The following is a 20,537-nucleotide window of genomic DNA, read 5'->3' on the forward strand; positions in this document are numbered from 1 at the left end:
GTGAGCGGTGTCAGGATCCCAGTGTTAGCTCCCGTGGAAGCCTGGGGTCAGATCTGGCTCCCTCTGCCATCTCTGAGACCATGTCAATGCCTGAGTGTGCTGGCTCTGCCTCCCCATAGCACCTGGCCCACTCTGTGCTGTGTGTGCCCCCATTTGCTTGTGTTCATCATAGTCTAGGACCATGCAGGACCTTCCTGCACAGAGCACAAGGCACCAGAGCATGGTGGGTGTGTCTGGCTGGTGCCCTACAAGGTCGTGAGGCTGTTTGCCTGAATTTCCTGTTTTGTGCAGCTAGAATTCAGTTTGCATGATGTTGATATGTGGATTCCTTAACATTAGGATGCTTTCCTTTGCCTGCTTTAGTAATGGATGTCAAACAATGAAGGTCAAATGTCCAAGCTGAATTCCAGTAGTGTGAGTCTGTAAATTAGCAGGACTTGCTTACTTTGTTGCTAGGGCAGTCCTGCTGTCTGTAGAAAAGCTTGGGGCAGGGAGACACTCTTTGCTCAGCCTGTGATTCCCTCAGGTTCTGAGTCCCTAGGTCTCAGTGTGCATTTGGGGCCTGGCTGGGATCCTGTGGGCTCTCTCCAGATTTGTGTTAGTCAGCCTGCTTGGGGTACAGGAGCAGGGACCCTAAGCTGTGCCTCCCCATGCCAGGCACTGGGGCAGGGGAAGCTACAGGCTTTTGTTTGAGGGTGGTGTGGTCACTGCAGACCATTCCTAGAGCTCCCCAGAGGTACAAAACAGCACACCTACTGGGATGAAGGTTATGGCTTTGGCCACTCTTGGTCTGTCCTGACCTGTAGTACTTTCCCCTTGCATACCTTCTTCCCTTTTCTGGGAGCCTTATCTGCCCTGAAGCAGGTTTCTGCCTGCTTTTGTCTGCATTGTACGACTGGAATTGTCCTAACATAGGGGTTTTCTACTGTTGAGATGGATTCCCTGTTAGGTTTAACCTGCTGGAGTGAAAGAATGATGAGTGGTGAAGGTACCACTGGGTACTGCCTGGTACAGCTGTGGGGCAGCCCAGGGCTCTTTGGGAGTTGATTGAGAGCTGTAGAGAGCAGGACTGCAGTGTCCTGCACCTTGTCTTGGACCCCTCCCTCCTCAGGGGATGAGTGTGACCTCTGCAGAGGGCTGGCCTCATGGCTGCTGGCCCTGTCTCTGCAGGGGTGCTGGGGTGTGTGGGCAGTGCTGGGCACAGGCTGCCAGCCCTGGCTGTGCAGTCACTGACAAGCTGTGGCAGGGCCAATGTCTGATCTTACAGGTTACAGTCAGGTAGAGAAGGGCTCTGCATCCCATTGCTAATCCCTTCCAGCATCTATACTGTGTGTAGAGAGCTACTAAACCTTCTTGCTAACCCTGTAGTCCTGCTCTCCAGGCTCCTGTGTGTGTTCTATTTCAGACCATGTTACTGCTAGGACTTGGTGTGTGATCTGTACCAGCAGCCACTTGTCTGCCCCAAACTCCAGGCTGGCTGTTCACAGCACCCCACCATGCCTTTCCCTGGTAGTTCTGACAGCTGGCTGATTAGCCTGCACCCCTCCTTGCTGCTCAGTGCCACTGGTAGAAGCTGATGCTGTAGTTCACGTGCTTTTGAACAGCTTGATGAGTTTTACTTTGAAGCTTTGGTTTGAAATGAGTGCCTCCCCAGCCCTGTCCCATCTGTTCCACCTTGTCTGTTTGTGATTCAGATGCAGATATCAAGAGGAACCCAGACTCCAGCAGGAAGTCCTTTCTCTCCTCAGACTCCATGTATGTCTTCAACGTCATGGTGATACATCTTGGTACCACGTTCTCTTTCCTGCCCAGCTCTGCTCTTCCATGTGCATCAGTTTCTGTTTTACACTGGAGCAGATATCCCTCCCGTCCTCCTTCCCTCCCTCCCTCCCTCCCTCTGTGGGGACCCCTTTGCTTTGTGTGGTGAAATACAAAGCTGTGTCCATGGTTGGCAGCTGCTTGGGTAGGTTCATACTGGGAGAACAGTTGTTTCTGACTTACACAGGCACTGGCTGTCACTTTGCAGCTTCCCCTGTGAACAGGCGTAGGTTTTGCCAAGTGAGTTAAGTTTTGCTTGCTCTTCTGAACAGTTGTTTTGCCGTTAGCCAGCTTTGCTTGGGGACATCTGCAAAGACAGAAATCAATCATGTGTATTAACTTTAAGCCTGTGTAGCAGTGCAGAATTAAGGTACCAGAGTTGAAGGGAGGATCTGTGGCTTGGACTGGGACTGGCATGGGGCTGCAAGGAGGGCACAGCTGTGACATCCAGTTCTAACAATTCCTTTGCTGTCTAGATCCCACTCCTTCCTCAATTCCAACTCGGCAGAGGCGGTGGCCATGGGCTTGCTGAAGCAGTTTGAGGGCATGCAGCTCCCAGCTGCCTCTGAATTGGAGTGGCTGGTCCCTGAGCATGATGCCCCACAGAAGGTAAGGCTGTGAGTTCCTGTCACACTGATCGCATTTGATCTTCCCTGAACCCCTGGCTTCAGGGCACTGCTGAGGGGGCTTTGCTTGTCCCAGTGCTCCCTTTGTGGAGCTTGATGAGGGGGTTTATCTGGGCTTTGGAGATGGATGCACCTTCCTACAGCAGTGTCCAGATCCCTGGGGCACCGCCCTTCTTCAGCCCCCAATTCAGATGGGGGGTGACTTGGTGCCTGGCAGTTTTCCCGAGGGCTGCAGTTGCAGGTTTCTGGCAGTCCAGCCAGGTGCACTGCCTTTGCACTTCAAGATAGAGATCTGACCCTCTTGCCTGCCTCTCCCAGCTGCTGCCCATCCCTGACTCTCTGCCTATCTCTCCTGATGATGGAGAACACGCCGACATCTACAAGCTGAGGATTCGGGTGCGCGGAAACCTGGAGTGGGCCCCGCCGCGACCGCAGATCATCTTCAACGTTCACCTAGCCCCAGCGTAAGGACCCATGTGGTTGGGGGCTCTCAGGGGACCTGCCCTTTCCATCCCTTTTCCATCCACACCAAGGTTGCTTATCCTCTGGTTGCTGGGGTTTCCCTGCTCTGAGCCTGGTAAATCCACGGTGGTCACCACTGTGAGATGGAGGCAGTGCCTGGGGTTAGCGCCTTTGGTGTGACCCAGGACATAGTGGAGCTTTTTCCCTTGGGTGTGTTGTCCACATAAACCTCCCAGGCCTGTGCTGGTACCCATCTTCTGGTGCCAGGTACCACCAGGGCTGGGTCATGCATGTTGTCTTCTGTCTCTGGGCAGGAGAAAGGTGGCTGTGGCCAAGCAGAATTACCGGTGTGCAGGCTGTGGCATCCGGACTGATCCTGGTGAGTGCTGGGAGCCTGACCTGTAGCTGGAGAGTGGTGGGGAAGAACCTGCAAACAAGTGGGAAGATGCTGAGTGAGTGGGTGGTGGTAGAGCTCAGCATAAGGTCCCTGGAGCAGTGCTACACTGCCTTTGCCAGTTCTGCCTGCACATTGGTGCTCACCATCCACAGAGGAGCCTCCTCTTCTAGGAGGTCACAGAGCTGGTGGAGGCAAAGAGCAGCCAGCTCATCCTTTAGAGGGCATTTCAGATGTTGACTCTTGTAAGGCAAAGTCTTATGTTGGGTCCTCAAGCTTCCAGCAAGTTCTGCAGCTGCAGAGCTCTTCCATGAATATGTAGGTAGATGTGGTTGCACAAGACTGGACTATTGGCCCCAAAGGCTTTGCAGTCAGAGGGTGCTTGCAGACCTCAGTACTGAGCATTCTGGGCTGGCTGAGATGCCAGCAAGGCAGAGTTTCTTGCTTGTGAGAGATGCTGAGTTGGGAGTGCAGCAGAGGCCGTGCCTGGGCTGACCCTGCCTGTCTGCCTGGGTTTGGTCAGATTACATCAAGCGGCTGCGGTACTGCGAGTACCTGGGCAAGTATTTCTGCCAGTGCTGCCACGAGAACGCCCAGACTGTCATCCCCAGCCGCATCCTGCGCAAGTGGGACTTCAGCAAGTACTACGTGAGCAACTTCTCCAAAGACCTGCTGAGCAAGATCTGGAGTGACCCACTCTTCAATGTGCAAGCTATCAATCCTGCCCTGTACCAGAAAGTGAAGGCTCTCAACCAAGTGAGGGTAAGACCCTTTCCATACCTTCCTGAGTGGAGTTTGGGTGAGGTGGATGGCAGCCAACTGTAAACTATTTCAGGGAAGCTGGGGAAAAGCAGATCTTTCTGTTTTGGAGGCTTAAAACCTCATCACTGTATTTCTATTCACCTTTTCTGATTTCTTCAGTGGCATAGGAATGTCAAATTCATAGGAAAATCAAATAGGAATTTCTGGCTGGTATCCAGCTGGGCTTCAGTTTATCTCCTGGAGCACATGACGATGGTTGTGCTCGCCTTGCCCTGTGTGATGTAAACACTTTGGAAACAGGGGAGCAGCAGCTGAAGAGCAGCAGTTATTTCAGCAGCACAGGGAATGGGGCAGACCTGCTTGGCTGAGGACCATGCTCAGTTTACTGATTCTTTGTGCCCCCTTCCTCTCCAGCTGCTGCGAATCCAGCTTTTCCACATGAAGAACATGTTCAAGACGTGCCGGCTAGCTAAAGAGTGAGTCCTGCTGTCCCCAGGCAATTTGCACTGGGAATCTGTGCAGCTTGTGCATTGAACTCTGGGGAGACGGGGGGCTGGAGGGGGAGAGGAAGCATGAGGAGTGAAGGGCGGGGTCTTACTGGAGTCACTTTGCTCTGAGCTCTGGTTTCTCTGTCCTTGCAGCCTCCTGGACTCCTTTGACACAGTTCCTGGCCACTTGACAGAGGATTTGCACCTCTACTCACTGAGTGACTTCAGTGCCATCAAGAAAGGGGACCTCATGCCTCACCTGACAGAGCTCCTGAAGGCAGGCAGCCTGCACATTGACAAGTGCATGGTAAGGCCTCCTTTCCTGCCTGGCTCTGGACCCTTGGGAGGGAGCAGGCTTTGCTGCAAAGATAACTGATGGGGAGGCTTTGGTGTGCAGAGCAGCCATCAAATTAACTGATTCAATGCTAACTGTTCCTGCCTGCTTCACAGAGCTCCTACTCAGCACAAATGGGATATTTGTTACCCTATTTTGGCTCTCCCCTGACACAGGTGGATCCAGCCTTCCTGTGCTCCATGCTGGGGAAGGGCTGTCCCACATGGTTAGAGCAGGGCACTGTGGCCTGCTGTCCTGCTCTACTCTACCTTCTGTCCTACTTGCCAGGAAGATGAGCATTTAGCTGCTTTTTCCTCATCTTTTCTCTTTCCAGCTGTGCCAAGCCAAAGGTTTCATCTGTGAGTTCTGCCAGAATGAGGATGACATCATCTTCCCCTTTGAGCTCAACAAGTGCAGGACGTGTGAAGGTGAGATACTGGGGAAAAACAGGGAGGGGACAGACCCTGGGGCCACCAAGATCTGCTTCCAGTTTGAGTGGCATTTGTGCTAGCAAGAGGTACAGAGCTGTAGCCAGCCAGACCAAAGTGCCCCTGTGCATGGCCTGTCTGCAATGTTACAACAGCAGCAGATCATAATTTTCAGTGTTTGCTGGCGTGGTAAAGCATGTAGGTCCCCTCCTGACCACGCTCTGTGCTGCCTGCCCTGGCAGCTGTGGGCTGTCACTGCAGTGAGTGGGTGTGTGGGGGTCCTGGCTTCCCTCCTGCTGCAGTTACAGGACAGGCTGCAGCCTGCACACAGCTCCCCTGCTCTGCTTGAATGGCTGGAGCTGAGTTTGTAGAGCAGAGAGAGCCTGAAGGCTTTATCTCTGTGCCCTTCCTGCCTGCTAAGAAATCCCTAGATCCCTTCAGGGGACATCCTCGATAATGGCCAGTATTAATGGCTGAGTAGAGCTTGGCCCTACGTCTTGGGACCAACCTCTGAACTGGCATCAGATGGCTCCTGACAACATGCAAGCCTTGGTTTGGCAGGTGCAGTGCCAGAGAAAACGTGGGGCAAAGTCACTGTTTCCTTGGAGTATCAGGAAAGCTTGGGGAGGGACCTTGTGCAGAGCAGAAATCCTCCCTCCTGTGCTTCCAAAGCTTCATGAGCTAGTGCAGGGACCTGGGGTGTGGAGTGTCAGGCAGTCTGTCAGCCTGTACCAGCACTCAGCCATGCTCTCCCTCACAGAGTGCAAAGCCTGCTACCACAAATCCTGCTTCAAATCCAGCCGCTGTCCCCGGTGCGAGCGCCTTCAAGCCCGCAGAGCGCTGCTGGACAGGCAGAGCAGGGAGCCCTGCAGCTCGGACTGCGAAGATGAGCTGGAGCAGCCGGAGGCAGTGGCAGCCACATGAGCATGTTGCAGCCAAGGAGCAGATCATGGGTTTATTTATGTGCATGGCTTCATCACCAGAGACTGAGCCACACGGAGTGGGGATGAGGACTGTTGGGAGGCCCGGAGCACTGTCTTGAAGGGATTTCTTTTCCCACATCCAGGACTGCTGGGCTGGGAAAGGAGCCTATTCCACCGTGTGGATCTGCTCCAGGTACCACTCCCAGTCACTGATGCCTTTGCTTGGGGGGAGGCAGCTGCTCCTGCCTGTCCTGCAGGCAGAACAGGGACCTTTTCCGAGCAGTTGTTCATGCTGGACCCAGCAGGGCTGTGCTGTCCATCCCTGTGCCCTGCTCTGAGCTGAGCAGGGTCCCCTGAAGGGTCAGCACTTGCTGCTCATCAGCTGTATACTACTAGGAAGCTCTGGTCACATCTGCTCCTTGGAGGAGGGAATCAGGTCTCAGTCCTGTGATCCTCCGTTCTGCTGCTGGGGGTTGTGTGCATGGAGGGAGGGTGGGGTTTGGGGTTGGTTGTATATTTAACAGCTCCCTTTCTCAAATGTGCTGTGGGACACTGCTGGAGAGCAGTTGCTCTGACTCCAGAATCAGAGCAGAGGATGTGGCAATGATGAAAATGCCAGATTTCCCTGTGCTGCAGAGGGACATTGCCCCTGGAGCAGCTGCACAAGTGGATGTGCTGGTGGACTTCCGGCAGGCAGATCCCCATGGCTCCACAGAAATCTGCCTCCATGGGATATGGTGAGGCTTCTGACCCTACTTCCTCCTCATGCTGCCAATCTATCCTACCAGGGAGAGATGTCCTCCTTTAAGGATGACATGGGACCTCACTCTGGTGGTACCAGAACCTGCCTTGTGTGGAGCTCCCTCTCTGCCTGAGACCTGTCAGGATGCAGGTGAAGGCTTGTCCCTCCAGCTGCATCCCCAAGCCTCTGTTTAGTTGTTTGGTTTTTTTTTAATCTGCTGGACTTGGTTTTATTTTTTTTAATGTCGTTGTTTGTATTTTTAACTGTGTGTTCCCCTCAAGGAGGTGCTGCTTGAAATGCCTTCTTAGGGGGCATGTGATCTGCTTGGGACTCGCCAGTATAAAATCTCCAGGGCTATCCTGCTCCTGGTTCCTCACCCCTGGATGGAGCTGGTCCCCTCTCCCAGCAGGATCTCCTGCTTCCCTTTGGGGAGGAAGGGTCCCTGAGCCAGGCAAAGTTTTGAAGCTTCCCAGCTGTGGTGGGATGGTCAGGCAGCCTGCTTGCAACAGGGATACCCAGGGGAGAGGGGTTTGGCACTGGGGTGCTGCCAAGGACTGGTTCCTCACTGATGCACTTGTGTCACCTGCCACAAGTGACAGCTCTGCGGGGTCAGGGTCAGACCCAGTGGGACAAGGTGAGCTCTGTGCCCAGCTGAAGAGGTGCCTCTGCATCGTGGGGGGATGCTTTAGCCATGGCATGTCCAGCACCAACTCAGCACAGGTGGGATGTGGGCTGTTAGGAAGGATGGTGTGGCCTGTGTATGTGCAAGGAGGGTGCAAGGGGCCAGAGAGCAGTGCACTGGCAGGAGGCTCTAAGGGACAGTGGCTCTTTCAGCACATGCCCTGATTCGAGGCTGGGATGTGACCCCTTGTGGGCTCTCCCTGTGGGGGTGGCAGAGCTGGGGAGAGGGGAAGAGGCTGGGTCCAGGACATGTGGCTGCAAGCCTTGCTGTGAGGGCTGGGCTGCTGCATCTCTCCCCTGCCTGCAGCATCCTGACCAAGTCCTGAAAGCAGGGTTCAGCTCCCCACTTGCTCCCCTGCGGTTTTTGCTGCCTTGTGTCTTGCTTCTGCTTTTTTTCCCCAGAAGAGCAGCTGCTCTTCTGCTCACTCTGTCTCTGCAAGCCCTGGGCTGCCAGATGCTGGTCTGCCTTGGTCTTGCCTGTCCCCAAGCCTGAGCCACACCCTCCTGCTGTTGCTTGGATCTTGGACCCCCTTCCCTGGAGTTGCCTCAGCAGCACACCTCCATCCACCCTATTTTGTTTAAAGCACTTTACTGTCATGGGACAGCAGCTGAGAGGCTGCCCAGATCCCTTTCTAGAAGCACTGAGTACTTTTTGAGAAGAGGGAAGGAATTCTGGCTTAGTTATGGTTTCCACCCTCCACCATGGACTGTGTGTGGAAGCAGTAAGACTCCCAAACCTGGCACAGGTTTTCAGGGCAAGACTGTGCCCAGCACTGACACTGCTGCCCAGCACTGACCACTACAACTAACACTGGAACTGGCCACAACAGGGAGCTCTGGGAGGGAGAGCTGGGGGCTGCCCTGGCTGTCAGCTGGAGCCCTCACAACGGGATTATTGCACAGCACAGCAATTAAAATGCCGTCCTTAATAAACCATGTTAATAAGGAGTCTGGTTGTGTTGTGACATTGTTTCTGGTGGGGTAATGGTGTGTATCCCACCTCGAGGTGATGGGGCAGGCAGGGAGCAATGGAAGGGACAGCTCATGTAGCTGGTGGTGCAGTCACTGGGAGGGGGTTATGGTCACTACCCCTTGACTAATTAGTCTGGTTTGTGGCCTGCCCCTGCAAACTGCCCACTGGACTCAGGGCAGGAGGTACAAGGGCTCTGTAATGTCAGTCCCCTTCCAGAGTTTGCTGCTGGCAGAGGGGCACAGGGCCCTGGCCTTGGCTGCCCTGGCCTTGCTTGCATTTCCATTCCACGCCACCAAACTCTGTTCACAGCAGTGTTGTGCATCTCCCCATAAACACCATCAACACAGGTGATACAAACTGTAAACTTTAAAACAACTGTTGAAAGATGACAGCCCAGCACTGGCTCCACAAAGAGCCTCTTCCTGGGGGCTTTTCCCTAGAAACACTCTGCTCAGCCCAAATCTCAGCTGTGGTTACCAGCAGCAATGACAACCTGGGCTACTCCTGCGGCCTTGGTTGTAGAAAGGTTTCTGGCAGGCACAGGCATGCCGAGGATAGGCTCTCACAGCTGCCAGCAAACTTGTGGCAGCAGAAGGGCTCCAGCAGCTGCCCCAGTGTGGCAACTTGAGCAGTGGGTGATGGCAAAGATCTGCAGAACCCTGGAGCTTGCTGCTGGAAGGAGCCCTCAATAACAAAGAGCCCTTCAATATCCCAGGGTGATGTCTGCCCTGGGTGATCCCTGCAAGCTGGCAGCCTGGCAAAGGCACATCTGCCCAGCCCAGAGGGTCACTGCGAGTGTGTGGGGGCATAGCGACGCTCGAACTGCTCCACGTCGAACTTGCGCTTGCAGCCGGCGTAGTTCATGTAGCGAATCTTCCCGAAGATGGGCCGCTCCGCCCAGCCCTGGTCGTGAATGCCGCAGATGGACCACAGGCAGCCTGCCGGGCACAGGGACACCAGCCTCAGCTCTCCCCCTTGCTTGGAGGCACCCAGAGAGCAAGTGGGATGCGAGAGCAAAGCAGAATGGGCTGGAGTTGCCTGCAGAGAGCCCCCACTGCAGCCTTGGCCATCAGAGCTAAGGCCTCCCACCCCGTGCCCCCATCCTGCAGCTTGCCTACGTATCCATTCGGGTCCCTCCCATCCAGCTCGTAGCGGTCGTTGAGGTAGATGGCAAACTGCAGGGCCTCCTCAGGGGAGCGTGTCCACTCCAGGATCTTCTTGGCCCAGTACATCCGCAGGAAGCCGTGCATCTTGCCCTCCTGGACCATCTGCAGCTGCAGGGATGGAGACAGCCGTAAGGATCAGTCCATGGCAGGTCACCTCCGTGCCTCAGAAAAAAGCTGAGCATCTTGTGGGGAAGATGTAGGGCAGTACCTGGGCAGCGTTCCAGAGCGGGTCATGTGTGGTCCCCTGCTCCAGCTCCTGCAGACTGTACAGATAAGGCCTCTTGTCTTTGGCGTGGAGCTTCAGGGTGGTTTGTGCCCAGTCATAGGCACCTGTGAGCAAGAGATGAGGAGCAACACTGAGCAACCTGTTCTGCAGGGTCCTGAGAACCAGGCTACTGAGGGCACTGTGCCCTGGAGGCACCAGTCTTGAAGAGGGCACTCGTCACCTTCTGTCCTACCTCCAGAAGAGACAAAATGTTGGGACATTAGTGCCCCCAGAGCCCCTCTCTTAGCAGAACTGAGATGGCCAAGTTGGAGTGACCAGCTGGGTAGCCAGCACGGCCCACGTGACCCAGGATGTTACCCTGCACACTGTCATAGTTCTCATTGTAGTAGCAGAAGTTTTCAGCCAGCTCCCGCCGCACCACAGCCTCCTCCACGAATGAATCCACTGAGTCCTTGAAATTGCGCCGGTGCTTCTGCACCTCCAGGATGGCTCTTTGCGTGGAAACCTGGCCTGGGGACATGGGGAAGCACCAAGTCAGGTTGCTGGTCCAAGCCACAATGCTCAGTCCTGCTGCACAGTGGGAAGCCTGGGACACTCACCGAAGTGAAGCCACGGGGACAGGTTGCTGAGAGCTGCCTTGTTGGGATCATTCCTGTGGCTGCTGAAGGATTTCAGCCGCTCTGCAATGAAGGATTTCAGCACAGCCATCCCTGCAGCTGTGCCAGGGGTTGCCCACTCCACCTCCTTCACAGTGTGGTCCACCTGCAAGCTGGAATAACACGCCTCCCAAGCAATGGGCTGGGCGGCGACCAAGCAGTGAGTGCATCTGCAGAAACTTTTCAGCGAGGGCTGCCCTCAGTGTTATGTCCTCAACCAGCAAAATCCCTAATCCATGCTAGCCTCCTCCTCTTAACTAGCCCTCTGCATGGCAGATGTGGGAACTGAATGAATGAGGTGGGAACCTCCCTTTCCCCAGGGCATCCTCATCTCCACACCATCTGCGTGTGACCTCAGGCAGGTCACCATCCTCATTCCCTGCCAACCCCTCCCAGGATCACAAACGACTTATGAAACACTCTGAGACCTGCCCATGAATGGGTCTGAGTGTCTCCTGCAGGTACCTCTGCTGGGCAGGAAGGCGGATGTGGGTGACGAACAACAGGGGGAAACTCGGTGAGGAACTCGGGGAGCTGAGCGTGGATCTTGCCCCGGATGGTCCTGGCGCTGTACTCCTGCTTGGGGGAGGCGACCCAGCAGGGCACGATGTTGTGGGCATCAACCTGGGAAGCAAAGCCATGGAGAAGGGTGTGAGAAGCAAACACTCCTGACAACTTGACACACATGCTCTCTGCTCAAGTCACGCTGGTGTGCAAGACACAGGAGACAAGTTTGTCCCACATCTCACCAGCCAGTTTTCCATTCCCAGAGTACTGGCACCCACCTGTGCAAATGGCACATCCTCTGGCAACCGTTCCCTGACGTCCTCCACCCACTGCCGGGGGAGGCGGAGGGGACTGAAGTCTGTCACCAGCCCACCCACGCCATGCTCCGTCACAAACGTGGGCAGCACATCCTTGGCATAGCCCAGCAGCAAGTGGAAGGAGATGTTCAGCTCTGCACACTCCTGCAGTGACAGGGAAATGGCTGTGGGACAGTTCATGGCTCTGCAACACCACCCAACCACCATCTGCTGAAGGGATGGATGTGCCTCCCCTCTTCCCCATTCGCCCTGTCCCACCCAGCACGGACATCCCCTGGCTGTACCTCTGCTACCTCCTGTAGGCCCCTCAGCATGAACCTGTAGTGGCGGATGGTGGCCTCCAGAAATTTGGGCACCAAGCAGAAGCAGACATGCAGAGGCAGCTCCTGTTTGAGGGCCAGGCGCTGGGCGTAGAGGAAAGCCCAGTTATCTGGGGGAAAAGTCCACAGGCCAGCGTCAGGAGGGTGCTTCACTGACAGGATGGGGATGGGGTTTCACAGGAAGTTTCCCGCCATACCCCCCTGTAGAGAGTGGCGCCAGCACCAAACCAAAGTTATCAAAGGAGGGGACCAGCGCTTTTACCACCCATGGGAGCCCCTTCCACCAGCTGGTTCGCACCTTGCACTCGCTGATCCCGGCACATCCAGTAAAGGATGCATCGAGCATCATCCTTCAGGTCCGAGCCCTGCGAGACAAGGCGAACCCGCTTTTTGTTGTACTTGAAGTCCCGGACGGACGGGGCCGCCCTCCGACGGGCTTCCTGTATCGCCTGCTCTCCCTCCGTCCTCCTCCGCGACACGCGCGGCACCTCCGCGGCCTCGGCCTTTCGCTTCGCTTGTCCCCGCCGCATCCTCAGCACCGCCCGGAGCAGCGTGGCTGCGCTGCCGGAGGAGAACAGGCCGCACTGAGCTCCTGCGCTTCCCTGCGAGTCCCGGGCCGCGGTCCGCCCGCAGAGCCCGGGGGATGCTGCTGGTTCCCCGCCCATCCTGGGCCTCGGGCACCGGGGAATAACGGTGTTACGGTCCCCGGCCACATCCGCTCCTGGGGTCCATACCTGGGGTCGGGGTCGGGATCCCGATCCCGATCCCGATCCCGATCCCGATCCCGATCCCGATCCCGATCCCGATCCCGATCCCTACCTGACAGCCACGCGGCCCCGAGTGTTACACAAGCCGTGGGCGGTGCGAAGGGCGTGCCCATGGGCGTGGCCGTGTCCCGAGGGGCGGGGCCTGTGGCCGGGCCCGCCCCCCGCACACCGGCGCAGGTGCTGCTCCCGTGTCCCCGGCGCGCCCGAGGCGCTGCACCTGCCCCGGGAGGGGTCAGTGCCCGCTGGTGCCTCCCCTCCGTGCGCCCGGGAACAAGGAAGCAGCTCCAACTACCTTCAGCCATCGCTCGGCAGCGTAGTTCCCCGCTGGCACCTTCCCCAGGCCCTGTGTCCTCAGGTCCCTCAGCTTCCAAAGCGTTGGGGTGCTGGCTTTGGCCATGACTCGGGGCACGGGAGGGCTGCCCCTGCTGCTGCTGAGCCTTGCTGTGCTGGATCTCTCACTGGGTAAGGGCTGAGCGGTATGTGGAGCTATCCATGGGGTGGGGGCTGAGTGAGGAGCGTCGTTCTCCAGGGTGGTGGGTGGCCCTGGGGTGACTTCACTCACAGAGGTGAAACACTTCGGGTGCTGTTTGCTCTCCAACATCCTGTCCTAGTGAGCAAGCAGGGCTGTGCTTTGCAGAACACAAGCAACAAGCTCTGTTTCTTTTGCCTCTGATGTGTCTCCATCTGGGAAGAGAAGACCTTAGGCTCAGCTAGACCCCCTTGCTGAGCCTTGGCTCTTGCTGGGCTCGTTGCCTTTGCTACAACCTGCCCAGTAACACCAAATGGTCCTGCCCAGATGGCAACCTCACTGGGAGGTACTAGGCCTGGAGACCTTCAAATGCCATCCCAACATTTGCACTTGATGCAAAGTAAGAGCAGTCTTGCGTGGAGCACTGGGAATAAGCCTGCAGCTTGTGCCTCCTGAGAACCTTGAACTACGGCTGTAGGTCCCCTCCTGCTGCACCCCTCAACCCACTCCCAGAGCTTTTGTGGGCTGCAACAGGTCTCTCATGGACATGCCCTGAGCTGCAAGCTGGGGTTTGTTCCTTTGTGGGGCTAGTTCCACAAAGCATTTCCCCACTGCCATTATTTACACCCACCACTATCAGTTCCTGACTGTCTGCAGCACAGAGGGTTTGTTTAAACTGCTGCTGCTGCACTTCCAGACTGTCTCACGGTCACCGGTTCCTGCTTGGCTCTTCCTGTCAGACGGGTTTGTCTGACTTCCTCCAGGGATGGGTGAAGATGGTGGAATGGGTCTTAGGACTGGCACCGAGAGGAGTTTCTGCCCTGAAACCAGCAATGGCCATGGCTTGTTCCTGCTTTGCCAGGCTGGGGATTTATGTGGTCTGCCTGGCTGATTGTCACGTTGCTATTCAGGGAATCCACATGCTTGATCCATGCAGGACAGGGAATCCCCACTTCTGATGATCCATGGCTGATGCAAGACTTGGGCAGTTCATGGTGGTAGTAATATTGCACCATCCCCAGCACAGCCTTTCACTGCCAGCACTTGTGTGCTGTCTCCCACCTCTTTGTAGGGACCACTGTCAAAGATACGACAAACCTTGCACCCCTGACTCCCAACCTCCTTGCACCCACAGAGACCATGGCCCCACTGCCCAACACCAGCTCAAGCACTGCAGCCACCTTCCCTTCCTCTCGTCCTGCAACCTCCACCCCAGAGATGCCAACGGATGCCTTCACATCCAGTGCTTCTACAGCTCAGCAGAGCAGCCTGGCAGCCTCCAACATCCCCACACCGCAGGCAAGGGGCAGCACAGCTGACAGCACTCCTGTGTCACCTGGGCTGGGACCCAGCACCAGCAGTGCCCCAGCAGGGCAGGAAATCACCACCAGCAGTGCCCCAGCAGGGCAGGAAATCACCACCAGCAGTGCCCCAGCAGGGCTGGGATCCAGCACCACCCCAGGAGGCCTGGGGCTCACCACCACCAGCACGCCAACTCCAGCCTCCACGGCCATGACATCCAGCTGTGACAAGACTACCACTTTCACGTCTGTGGGGACCAGCACAGCCCTGGCTGTCAGCTCAGTTGGAGCTGAAATGACCATGCTGCCTCTCTCCACCTCTACTCTTCTCTCCTCCACTGGGGTGGGCACCACACTTGGCACCAGCACCCATCAAGAGGCAGCCATGACCACACTGCTTGGCAGCACATCCTCAGGGACCACCTCTTCTTCCACCACCCCAGAAGTGACAGACACTTCAGATGGGCCCTTGACGACCCCATCAGACACCACGACCTCCCTTGTTACCACCACAGAGGTCCCTGGGACCACCCCTGGTACTTCCACCCCAACAGAACCAGAGACCCCCAGTGACACTGCAGGTGAGTGCAGCTACAGGGCACCCGGAGGGCAGGATCAGGGTGGCAAATCCCCACAGGATCTCCCATCTTGCTCAGCCAAGCACTTGGCTTCCTCCCCCAGGGGCCACCTCGTCTCCAGGCTCTGCAGGCCAGTGGCTGGGTCCTAGGCTGGGGACCTGTGTGACAGTACTGCCATGTGGCTGTGCCCCCAGCACTGAGCCTGTATGCACACACCCCCTGGAGAATCTATGTAGCCTGTACCCCGAGGAGTGTGACTGTACCCCTGCAGTCCCCTGGCAGTGCTGCTTACTGGGCACCTGTGTCCTGTCAGTGTGGCTGTATCCTGGTGGCTGTTTGGAGGAGCCTTTATCCTGGGACTGCAGATATACCCTGGTGACAGCCCACCCTGTGCACCTCAGCCAGGACAGGGACACTGTACCCTGCCCCAGACCCCTGGCCATGCACATGTTCCTGGTGTCCCTGTACCCCAGCAGAGCTGGTGTATCCTCACAGAGTACCTCACCCTGGCCCCGTGCCTGCTGTGAGAGCACCTCATCAGAGTGCCAGCACCCTGGTGATGGCCTCAGTGTGCCTGTGCCCTGGCAGTGCCCCCGTGCAGCTGCTCACAGCAGGGTGGCTATGCCCTGACAATCCTCCAGCACGCCTGCCGGCCTGTGGAATGCTGGCACCTCCGAGTGCTCTTGTCCCTGACCCTGAGAAGAAGGAAGCAGCCCCAGCTGTCAGCAGCGCACTTGGGCCGTGATACGCTGTGACACGGGGAAGTGATGCCTGCACAGACAGCCCAGGGGACAAACCCTCAGCCCGGGGCACGCCCTTCCTGAGTGCTGCCTGTTCTCCTGGCCGGTTCCTCGCGCTCAGACAGAGCTGGCTGTTGTCTCCTGAGGGCGTTGGTGCTGGGAGCCACCACCAAACATCACCCCTGTGGCGAAGTGCGGGTTCCGGGCAGCCTGGAGCATTCCTGGGCTTTTTTCTGTTGTCACCCTCCTCATGGCAGGCACAGGACGGCCACAGGAGCCAGGTCTGTAGTAGTGGTGGCCTTGGTGGCCTGTCCTGCCCGCTTTTTGTGGCTGTTCTGGGTCCAGCTGTGCAGTTGATGTTTGCTGGGCATTGCACCAGTCCCTGGGAGTGTCCGTGTCAGGTGGAACCCACTGCCTTGCTGCCAGCACCTGGAGGGTAAAAGGACCCACCTGGATGCTCCTTCTCTGCTGGGTGAAGGAGACCTGTAAACCCCAGTGCTGGGGCTGTGGGGAGCGGTGCCCGTGGGGGTTTGTCAGCTCCTGCTCACCTGGACATGGCTGGGCAGAGAGGAGGGCTGGCCCTGCCCCTGCTCTGGCCCCTGCTGCTGCTGCTGCTGCTGAGCCTCACCTGCCTCGCCGTGCTGCACCTGGCTCTGGGTAAGGGCTGAGTGGGCTCAGTGCTCTCTGCAGGGTGGGTGGTGAGCGGGGAGCGTCATTCCCCAGGGTGGAGGGGTGGCACCTGTGGGGTGCAGGGGGCAGTGCTGCGGGGCTGTGTCCTGCTTCTTAAATGGGAAACAGAGGTGAGCTTGCTGCTTCTCCTTTTGTGAGGATGAGACCCTTCTGTGCAGATGCTCACCTGGCAAGGGCTAGGGTCAGACCTTTGCCCTTCTCTGTATTTTTATTTAGCTAGCTGCTGTGTGCAGAGAAGGCATGGCTGCCTGGGGTTTTGGAAGTTTCTGCTGGCTTGGCTGAATGCAGATAGCAGCTTGTGGTTTGGTTTCCCATTTTCATGCAGGCAGAGCCCCAGACTCACTGGGTTTGTGCTGGGATCACTGGGGAATCCAGTCTGGTATCCCAAAGCCACCAACTCACAGACACTCCTTGACAAAGGTCCAGGTAGCCAGGCTGTCCTACCTGTCCTTTGGAGAGGGTTGCAGGTCCCTGGGCTTTTCTGAGGACAGCACACTGCTCTGGTACAGTCCATAGTGGAAGAGAGGACAGCCCTCCTGTGTCCCACCCCCTCCCTCCCAGAGCTTTTGTGGGTCACAGCACGTCTGCTCATCCTGAGCTGCAAGCTGGGATTTGTTCCTTTGTGGGGCTGCTTCCCCCGCTGCCATTATTTACACCCACCACTATCAGTTCCTGACTGTCTGCAGCACAGAGGGTTTGTTTAAACTGCTGCTGCTGCACTTCCAGACTGTCTCACGGTCACCGGTTCCTGCTTGGCTCTTCCTGTTAGACGGGTTTGTCTGACTTCCTCCAGGGATGGGTGAAGATGGTGGAATGGGTCTTAGGACTGGCACCGAGAGGAGTTTCTGCCCTGAAACCAGCAATGGCCATGGCTTGTTCCTGCTTTGCCAGGCTGGGGATTTATGTGGTCTGCCTGGCTGATACCCACTGAAGACATCTGTGTGTGTGATCCATGCAGACAGTGAACTCCCCCTCCCAGTGCTCCATGGCTGGTGCAGCTCTGAGTCCCTTGGGGAGCTCACTGTGGTGGTGATGCTGCACCATGCCAAGCACAGCCATGGGCTCAGCCCTTCACCACCAACCCTTGTGCATCTCATTGTTCCAACTCTTTGCAGAGACCACTGCCATGGGGGTGACAGCAACTGTGTCCCCAGCTCACCATACCTCCTCAACACCCGTGGAGAGCTCAACACTGCTGCCTACCGCTGACTCCACCACCACAGCCACCCTCCTTTCCTCCAGCCCTGAAACAGAGGCCTCCACCCCAGAGGAGTCCAGCACATCCATAGAGACTGGCAAGACATCACCTCCCACTGTGCTTCCTCCCACCACAACTACAGAAGATTCAGCTGAATCTACAGAAGAGACCTTGGCAACCCTGGCAGACACCACAGCCAGCCCTGTAATCAGCACATCAGACCCCATGAGCGCTCCCTCTTCAAGCCACCCAGCCAGGACCACTCCTGACATCTTCCCCTCAACTGGGGAGTCGACTCCAGGTACCCTGACAGTATCTGGGACCCCCAGTGCAGCTGGGTGGGTTTCTGAAGGCAGGGACGTAGTCATGGTGACAAATCCCCACAGGAATTTCATGTACTTGGGTGGCTTCACACATGTGGCTTCACCTAGGCCTGTCCCCAGCTGCAGGAGCCTCCTGTACTCCTGCAGACAGCACTAACCTAACATTGCTTTGCCCAGGCACTGAGTCCTCCTCCCCTGCCACCAGCTCAGCCCAGACCTCAGAGGCTACTACCCTCAGCACGCCTACAGACCTGCCAACGCTGCCGCCAGTCTGCCCCTCTGGCTCTTCCAACACCAGTAAGTGCAGTGCCCGTGGCCATCACCACCCCCAGCATCGGTGCTTGGGGCCAGTGCAGGGGGTCCTGGAGCCCCACTCCTCTTGCTGTGCTCTCAGTGTGGAGGTGCTGATGCTTTGGGGTTTGCTGTGCAGTGAGAGGCTTCTTCTGGCAGTGTAGTGTGTCCATGACCAATTAACCCGGGAGGACGTTCCATGTCTGTGCCAGCAACCCTGGGGAGACACCCCCAGGTCCTCTGGCACAGCCCAGGGTTCAAGGGCAATAACCTGAGTCCTGTTTTTAATCCCCAGGTGCGTCTCACCTCTTTCTGTCGCTGCAGCTAAGCACCCCTCTGGACCTGGGGAACACCACGGTGCAGGAGCTGGTGTTGGCCAAGGTGAGGTGTGCAGGAGGAGATTCTGCATCTGCCAGCTGTGGTTCACTCAGCTGGGGAGGGGAATGGCTGCATCTTGCATTGAATGTCATCCAGAGCCCTTTCAGATGGAGGGGAGACCCTCCTCTGGCTGCCATAGTCCAGGATCAGGCCCTTTCTGTGGGAACAGAGGGTAGGAAGATCTCTGGCACAGTTTGATGGCTGTTCTTTCCCCCCAGCTCCGTGAGGACCTGCAGACAGCATTCCCATGTGCTGGCCTGTCACTGGCATGGCGAGGGAAGAGGAGGACTTGACTGCTGCTCCTCACCTGGCCTGCTCCCGCCTGGACTGCTCCCAGCTCCTCACTCCATGGTGCTGCAGACCCCTGGGGAATCCCATACAGCTCCTCTTGAACCTGGGGCTTCCTGTCCTTCACTTTGTACCCCCAGTCCCCTCCTGACCATTCCACAGCCTGTCTGAAGAGCCTGAGCCCTCCCACCACCCTGCTCCAGACCTGGTTCCCCCTCCAGCTCTGCTGGGGAGCAGGGAGAAGGGGACCCCACGGGACTGGTCTTTTCATCTGGGACTGAGCTGGCTCATCCATCAAAGCCACCCTGGGGACAGGAGAATGAGAAGAAGGAGACTGAAGCCCCCAGTACTGCTGTGCCCAAGGCTCACCTGTGGTATTGCTGACAGAGGAGAGCACCCATGCCGGGCAGTAAATAGAAATTCCATGTTTTCTCTGTTGAAATGATGACTTCTTTATTTTCCAAGTTGTCTTTCCCAGTTTCCAGCTTTGCCATCTGTTGGAGGTACTGGTGAGGAAAACTTGAGTCCCCAGAGCTTTGCGTGGAGAGACAGGCTCAGTGCTGTCCCCTCCCACCAGGGGCTGCTGCAGACATTCCCAAGGCACCCCGGCACACTGGTGGTCTGTGCTTTGGAGCTCTCTGCCCCATAACGCCCCACAGCTGCAGGGGCAGCACTGTGGGGCTGTGGAAATCCCGTGGGCTGTGCTCCTTCCCTGTTTTTTCCAGTCCCCAACTAAGGAGACGGCTGCAACATCTGTCCCCCTGCAGCAAAGTAATTTATTAACTGATTAATTAGCCAGATAAAATCCAACTGAAGCAATTATTAGCCTTAGCAAGCCACCTCGCCTGGAGATTGAAAACTGAAATAATTAGCAAAATGGCCTTGTTGCGTGTCAGGGGTTGTTTTTGGCTGATCCCTGCTTCTCATTGGCAGCCCTCGCTGCCCCGGCACAGGGAGGGCTGGGAGGGGGCGTGTGGGGCTGTGGGATTCCTAACCTGGGGACTTCTCTCAGGCTGCCTGGACTGTCAGCTAGCTGGGAAAGAGCCAGCAGCTGGACAGGATGGGGAGAGACACCGTGGGATCACCCAGCTGCCTGCCAGTTCACAGGGCCTGGGAGAGGCTGGGCTGGGGCGGGAGGCTGTGCCCAGGCAGCTTGTCAGGATGCTCCCCTTGCATTCCAGGGTGGCCCCTTTGCTCTTTAGGATGCTGCCTGGCTTTTGTGGGCTTGTTGGACCCGTTGAGACTGAGAGAGATCCCTTGGCAGCTGGGCAAGGAGCTGGGGAGCAGGGCAAAGCCTGTTGGAAGGAGTCCCTGTGCTGGCTGCCTGGTGGGGTGCTGGGAAAGAAATCCTTGTGGTCTGCCTACGCCTTGGAGCTGGGCCAAGAGTCCTCCCACGTCGCGTCCCACTGGGCTGTTTTCTCCGGCTGTTGAATCCATAACTTCAGACCCCAGGACATGGCCAGGTGCCAAGGCCGGGGTAATGGAGCCAAACTGCGTCACAAAGGGAGGAAAAGGTCCTGAAGTGCTGGGATGAAAAGGTGACCAGGGTACTCACTGTTCCCTGCTGGCACAGCCGCCTTGCACCGCTATCAGGGCTGGGGGGCCCTGGGGGAGGAGATGCTCTGGTCCCCTCTGCCACTGGCCTGGGAGGGAGAAGAGGGGCACAGAGGGAGGATGTGGCTCCCTTGGAG

At 57.0% G+C, this 20,537-nt stretch overlaps 3 protein-coding genes across 10 annotated transcripts in view; 2 read left to right on the top strand and 1 right to left on the bottom strand.

Moving 5' to 3' along the window:
• Positions 1–14,213, top strand: part of RUBCN (rubicon autophagy regulator) — a 31,603-nt gene extending 17,390 nt beyond the window's left edge. For 2 of the 5 annotated variants that reach the window (XM_041467571.1, XM_041467572.1), the window contains 9 exons: positions 1,695–1,755; positions 2,295–2,427; positions 2,763–2,908; positions 3,221–3,285; positions 3,824–4,062; positions 4,477–4,538; positions 4,704–4,857; positions 5,219–5,312; positions 6,073–7,008. In XM_041467571.1, coding sequence (XP_041323505.1) covers positions 1,695–1,755; positions 2,295–2,427; positions 2,763–2,908; positions 3,221–3,285; positions 3,824–4,062; positions 4,477–4,538; positions 4,704–4,857; positions 5,219–5,312; positions 6,073–6,236 — 1,118 coding nt within the window. In that variant the 3' untranslated portion in view covers positions 6,237–7,008. Of the gene's footprint in view, positions 1–1,694; positions 1,756–2,294; positions 2,428–2,762; positions 2,909–3,220; positions 3,286–3,823; positions 4,063–4,476; positions 4,539–4,703; positions 4,858–5,218; positions 5,313–6,072; positions 8,595–14,194 lie in introns of those variants that run through there. The other 3 variants (XR_005955135.1, XR_005955134.1, XM_041467570.1) reach the window with 3 other exon arrangements.
• Positions 7,180–12,635, bottom strand: LOC121353618 (deoxyribodipyrimidine photo-lyase-like). Of its 2 annotated transcripts, none has more exons than XM_041467574.1 (9): positions 12,122–12,635; positions 11,788–11,933; positions 11,465–11,647; positions 11,145–11,303; positions 10,623–10,821; positions 10,381–10,533; positions 10,006–10,127; positions 9,746–9,905; positions 7,180–9,569 (listed from the first exon to the last, which is right to left on the bottom strand). In XM_041467574.1, exons 1-9 carry the CDS (start codon positions 12,486–12,488, stop codon positions 9,418–9,420), a joined length of 1,641 nt encoding a protein of 546 aa, XP_041323508.1. In that variant the 5' UTR covers positions 12,489–12,635; the 3' UTR covers positions 7,180–9,417. The 2 variants fall into 2 exon arrangements, with proteins under 2 accessions (XP_041323508.1, XP_041323507.1); XM_041467573.1 differs by having other exon boundaries at positions 12,086–12,635.
• A 1,539-nt stretch (positions 14,214–15,752) lies between the features above and the next one.
• LOC121353619 (flocculation protein FLO11-like) lies at positions 15,753–19,727 on the top strand. 3 transcript variants are annotated; one of them, XM_041467577.1, is made up of 5 exons: positions 15,753–15,959; positions 17,484–17,867; positions 18,067–18,186; positions 18,476–18,561; positions 18,777–19,727. In XM_041467577.1, exons 1-5 carry the CDS (start codon positions 15,929–15,931, stop codon positions 18,849–18,851), a joined length of 696 nt encoding a protein of 231 aa, XP_041323511.1. In that variant the 5' UTR covers positions 15,753–15,928; the 3' UTR covers positions 18,852–19,727. The 3 variants fall into 3 exon arrangements, with proteins under 3 accessions (XP_041323511.1, XP_041323512.1, XP_041323509.1); XM_041467575.1 differs by having other exon boundaries at positions 15,761–16,335; XM_041467578.1 differs by lacking the exon at positions 18,067–18,186 and having other exon boundaries at positions 15,756–16,335.
• Positions 19,728–20,537: the final 810 nt, after the last annotated feature.

The sequence above is a fragment of the Pyrgilauda ruficollis genome, unplaced genomic scaffold (genome assembly GCF_017590135.1).
Source record: "Pyrgilauda ruficollis isolate IOZ18807 unplaced genomic scaffold, ASM1759013v1 scaffold21, whole genome shotgun sequence".
Lineage (NCBI taxonomy): Eukaryota > Metazoa > Chordata > Aves > Passeriformes > Passeridae > Pyrgilauda > Pyrgilauda ruficollis.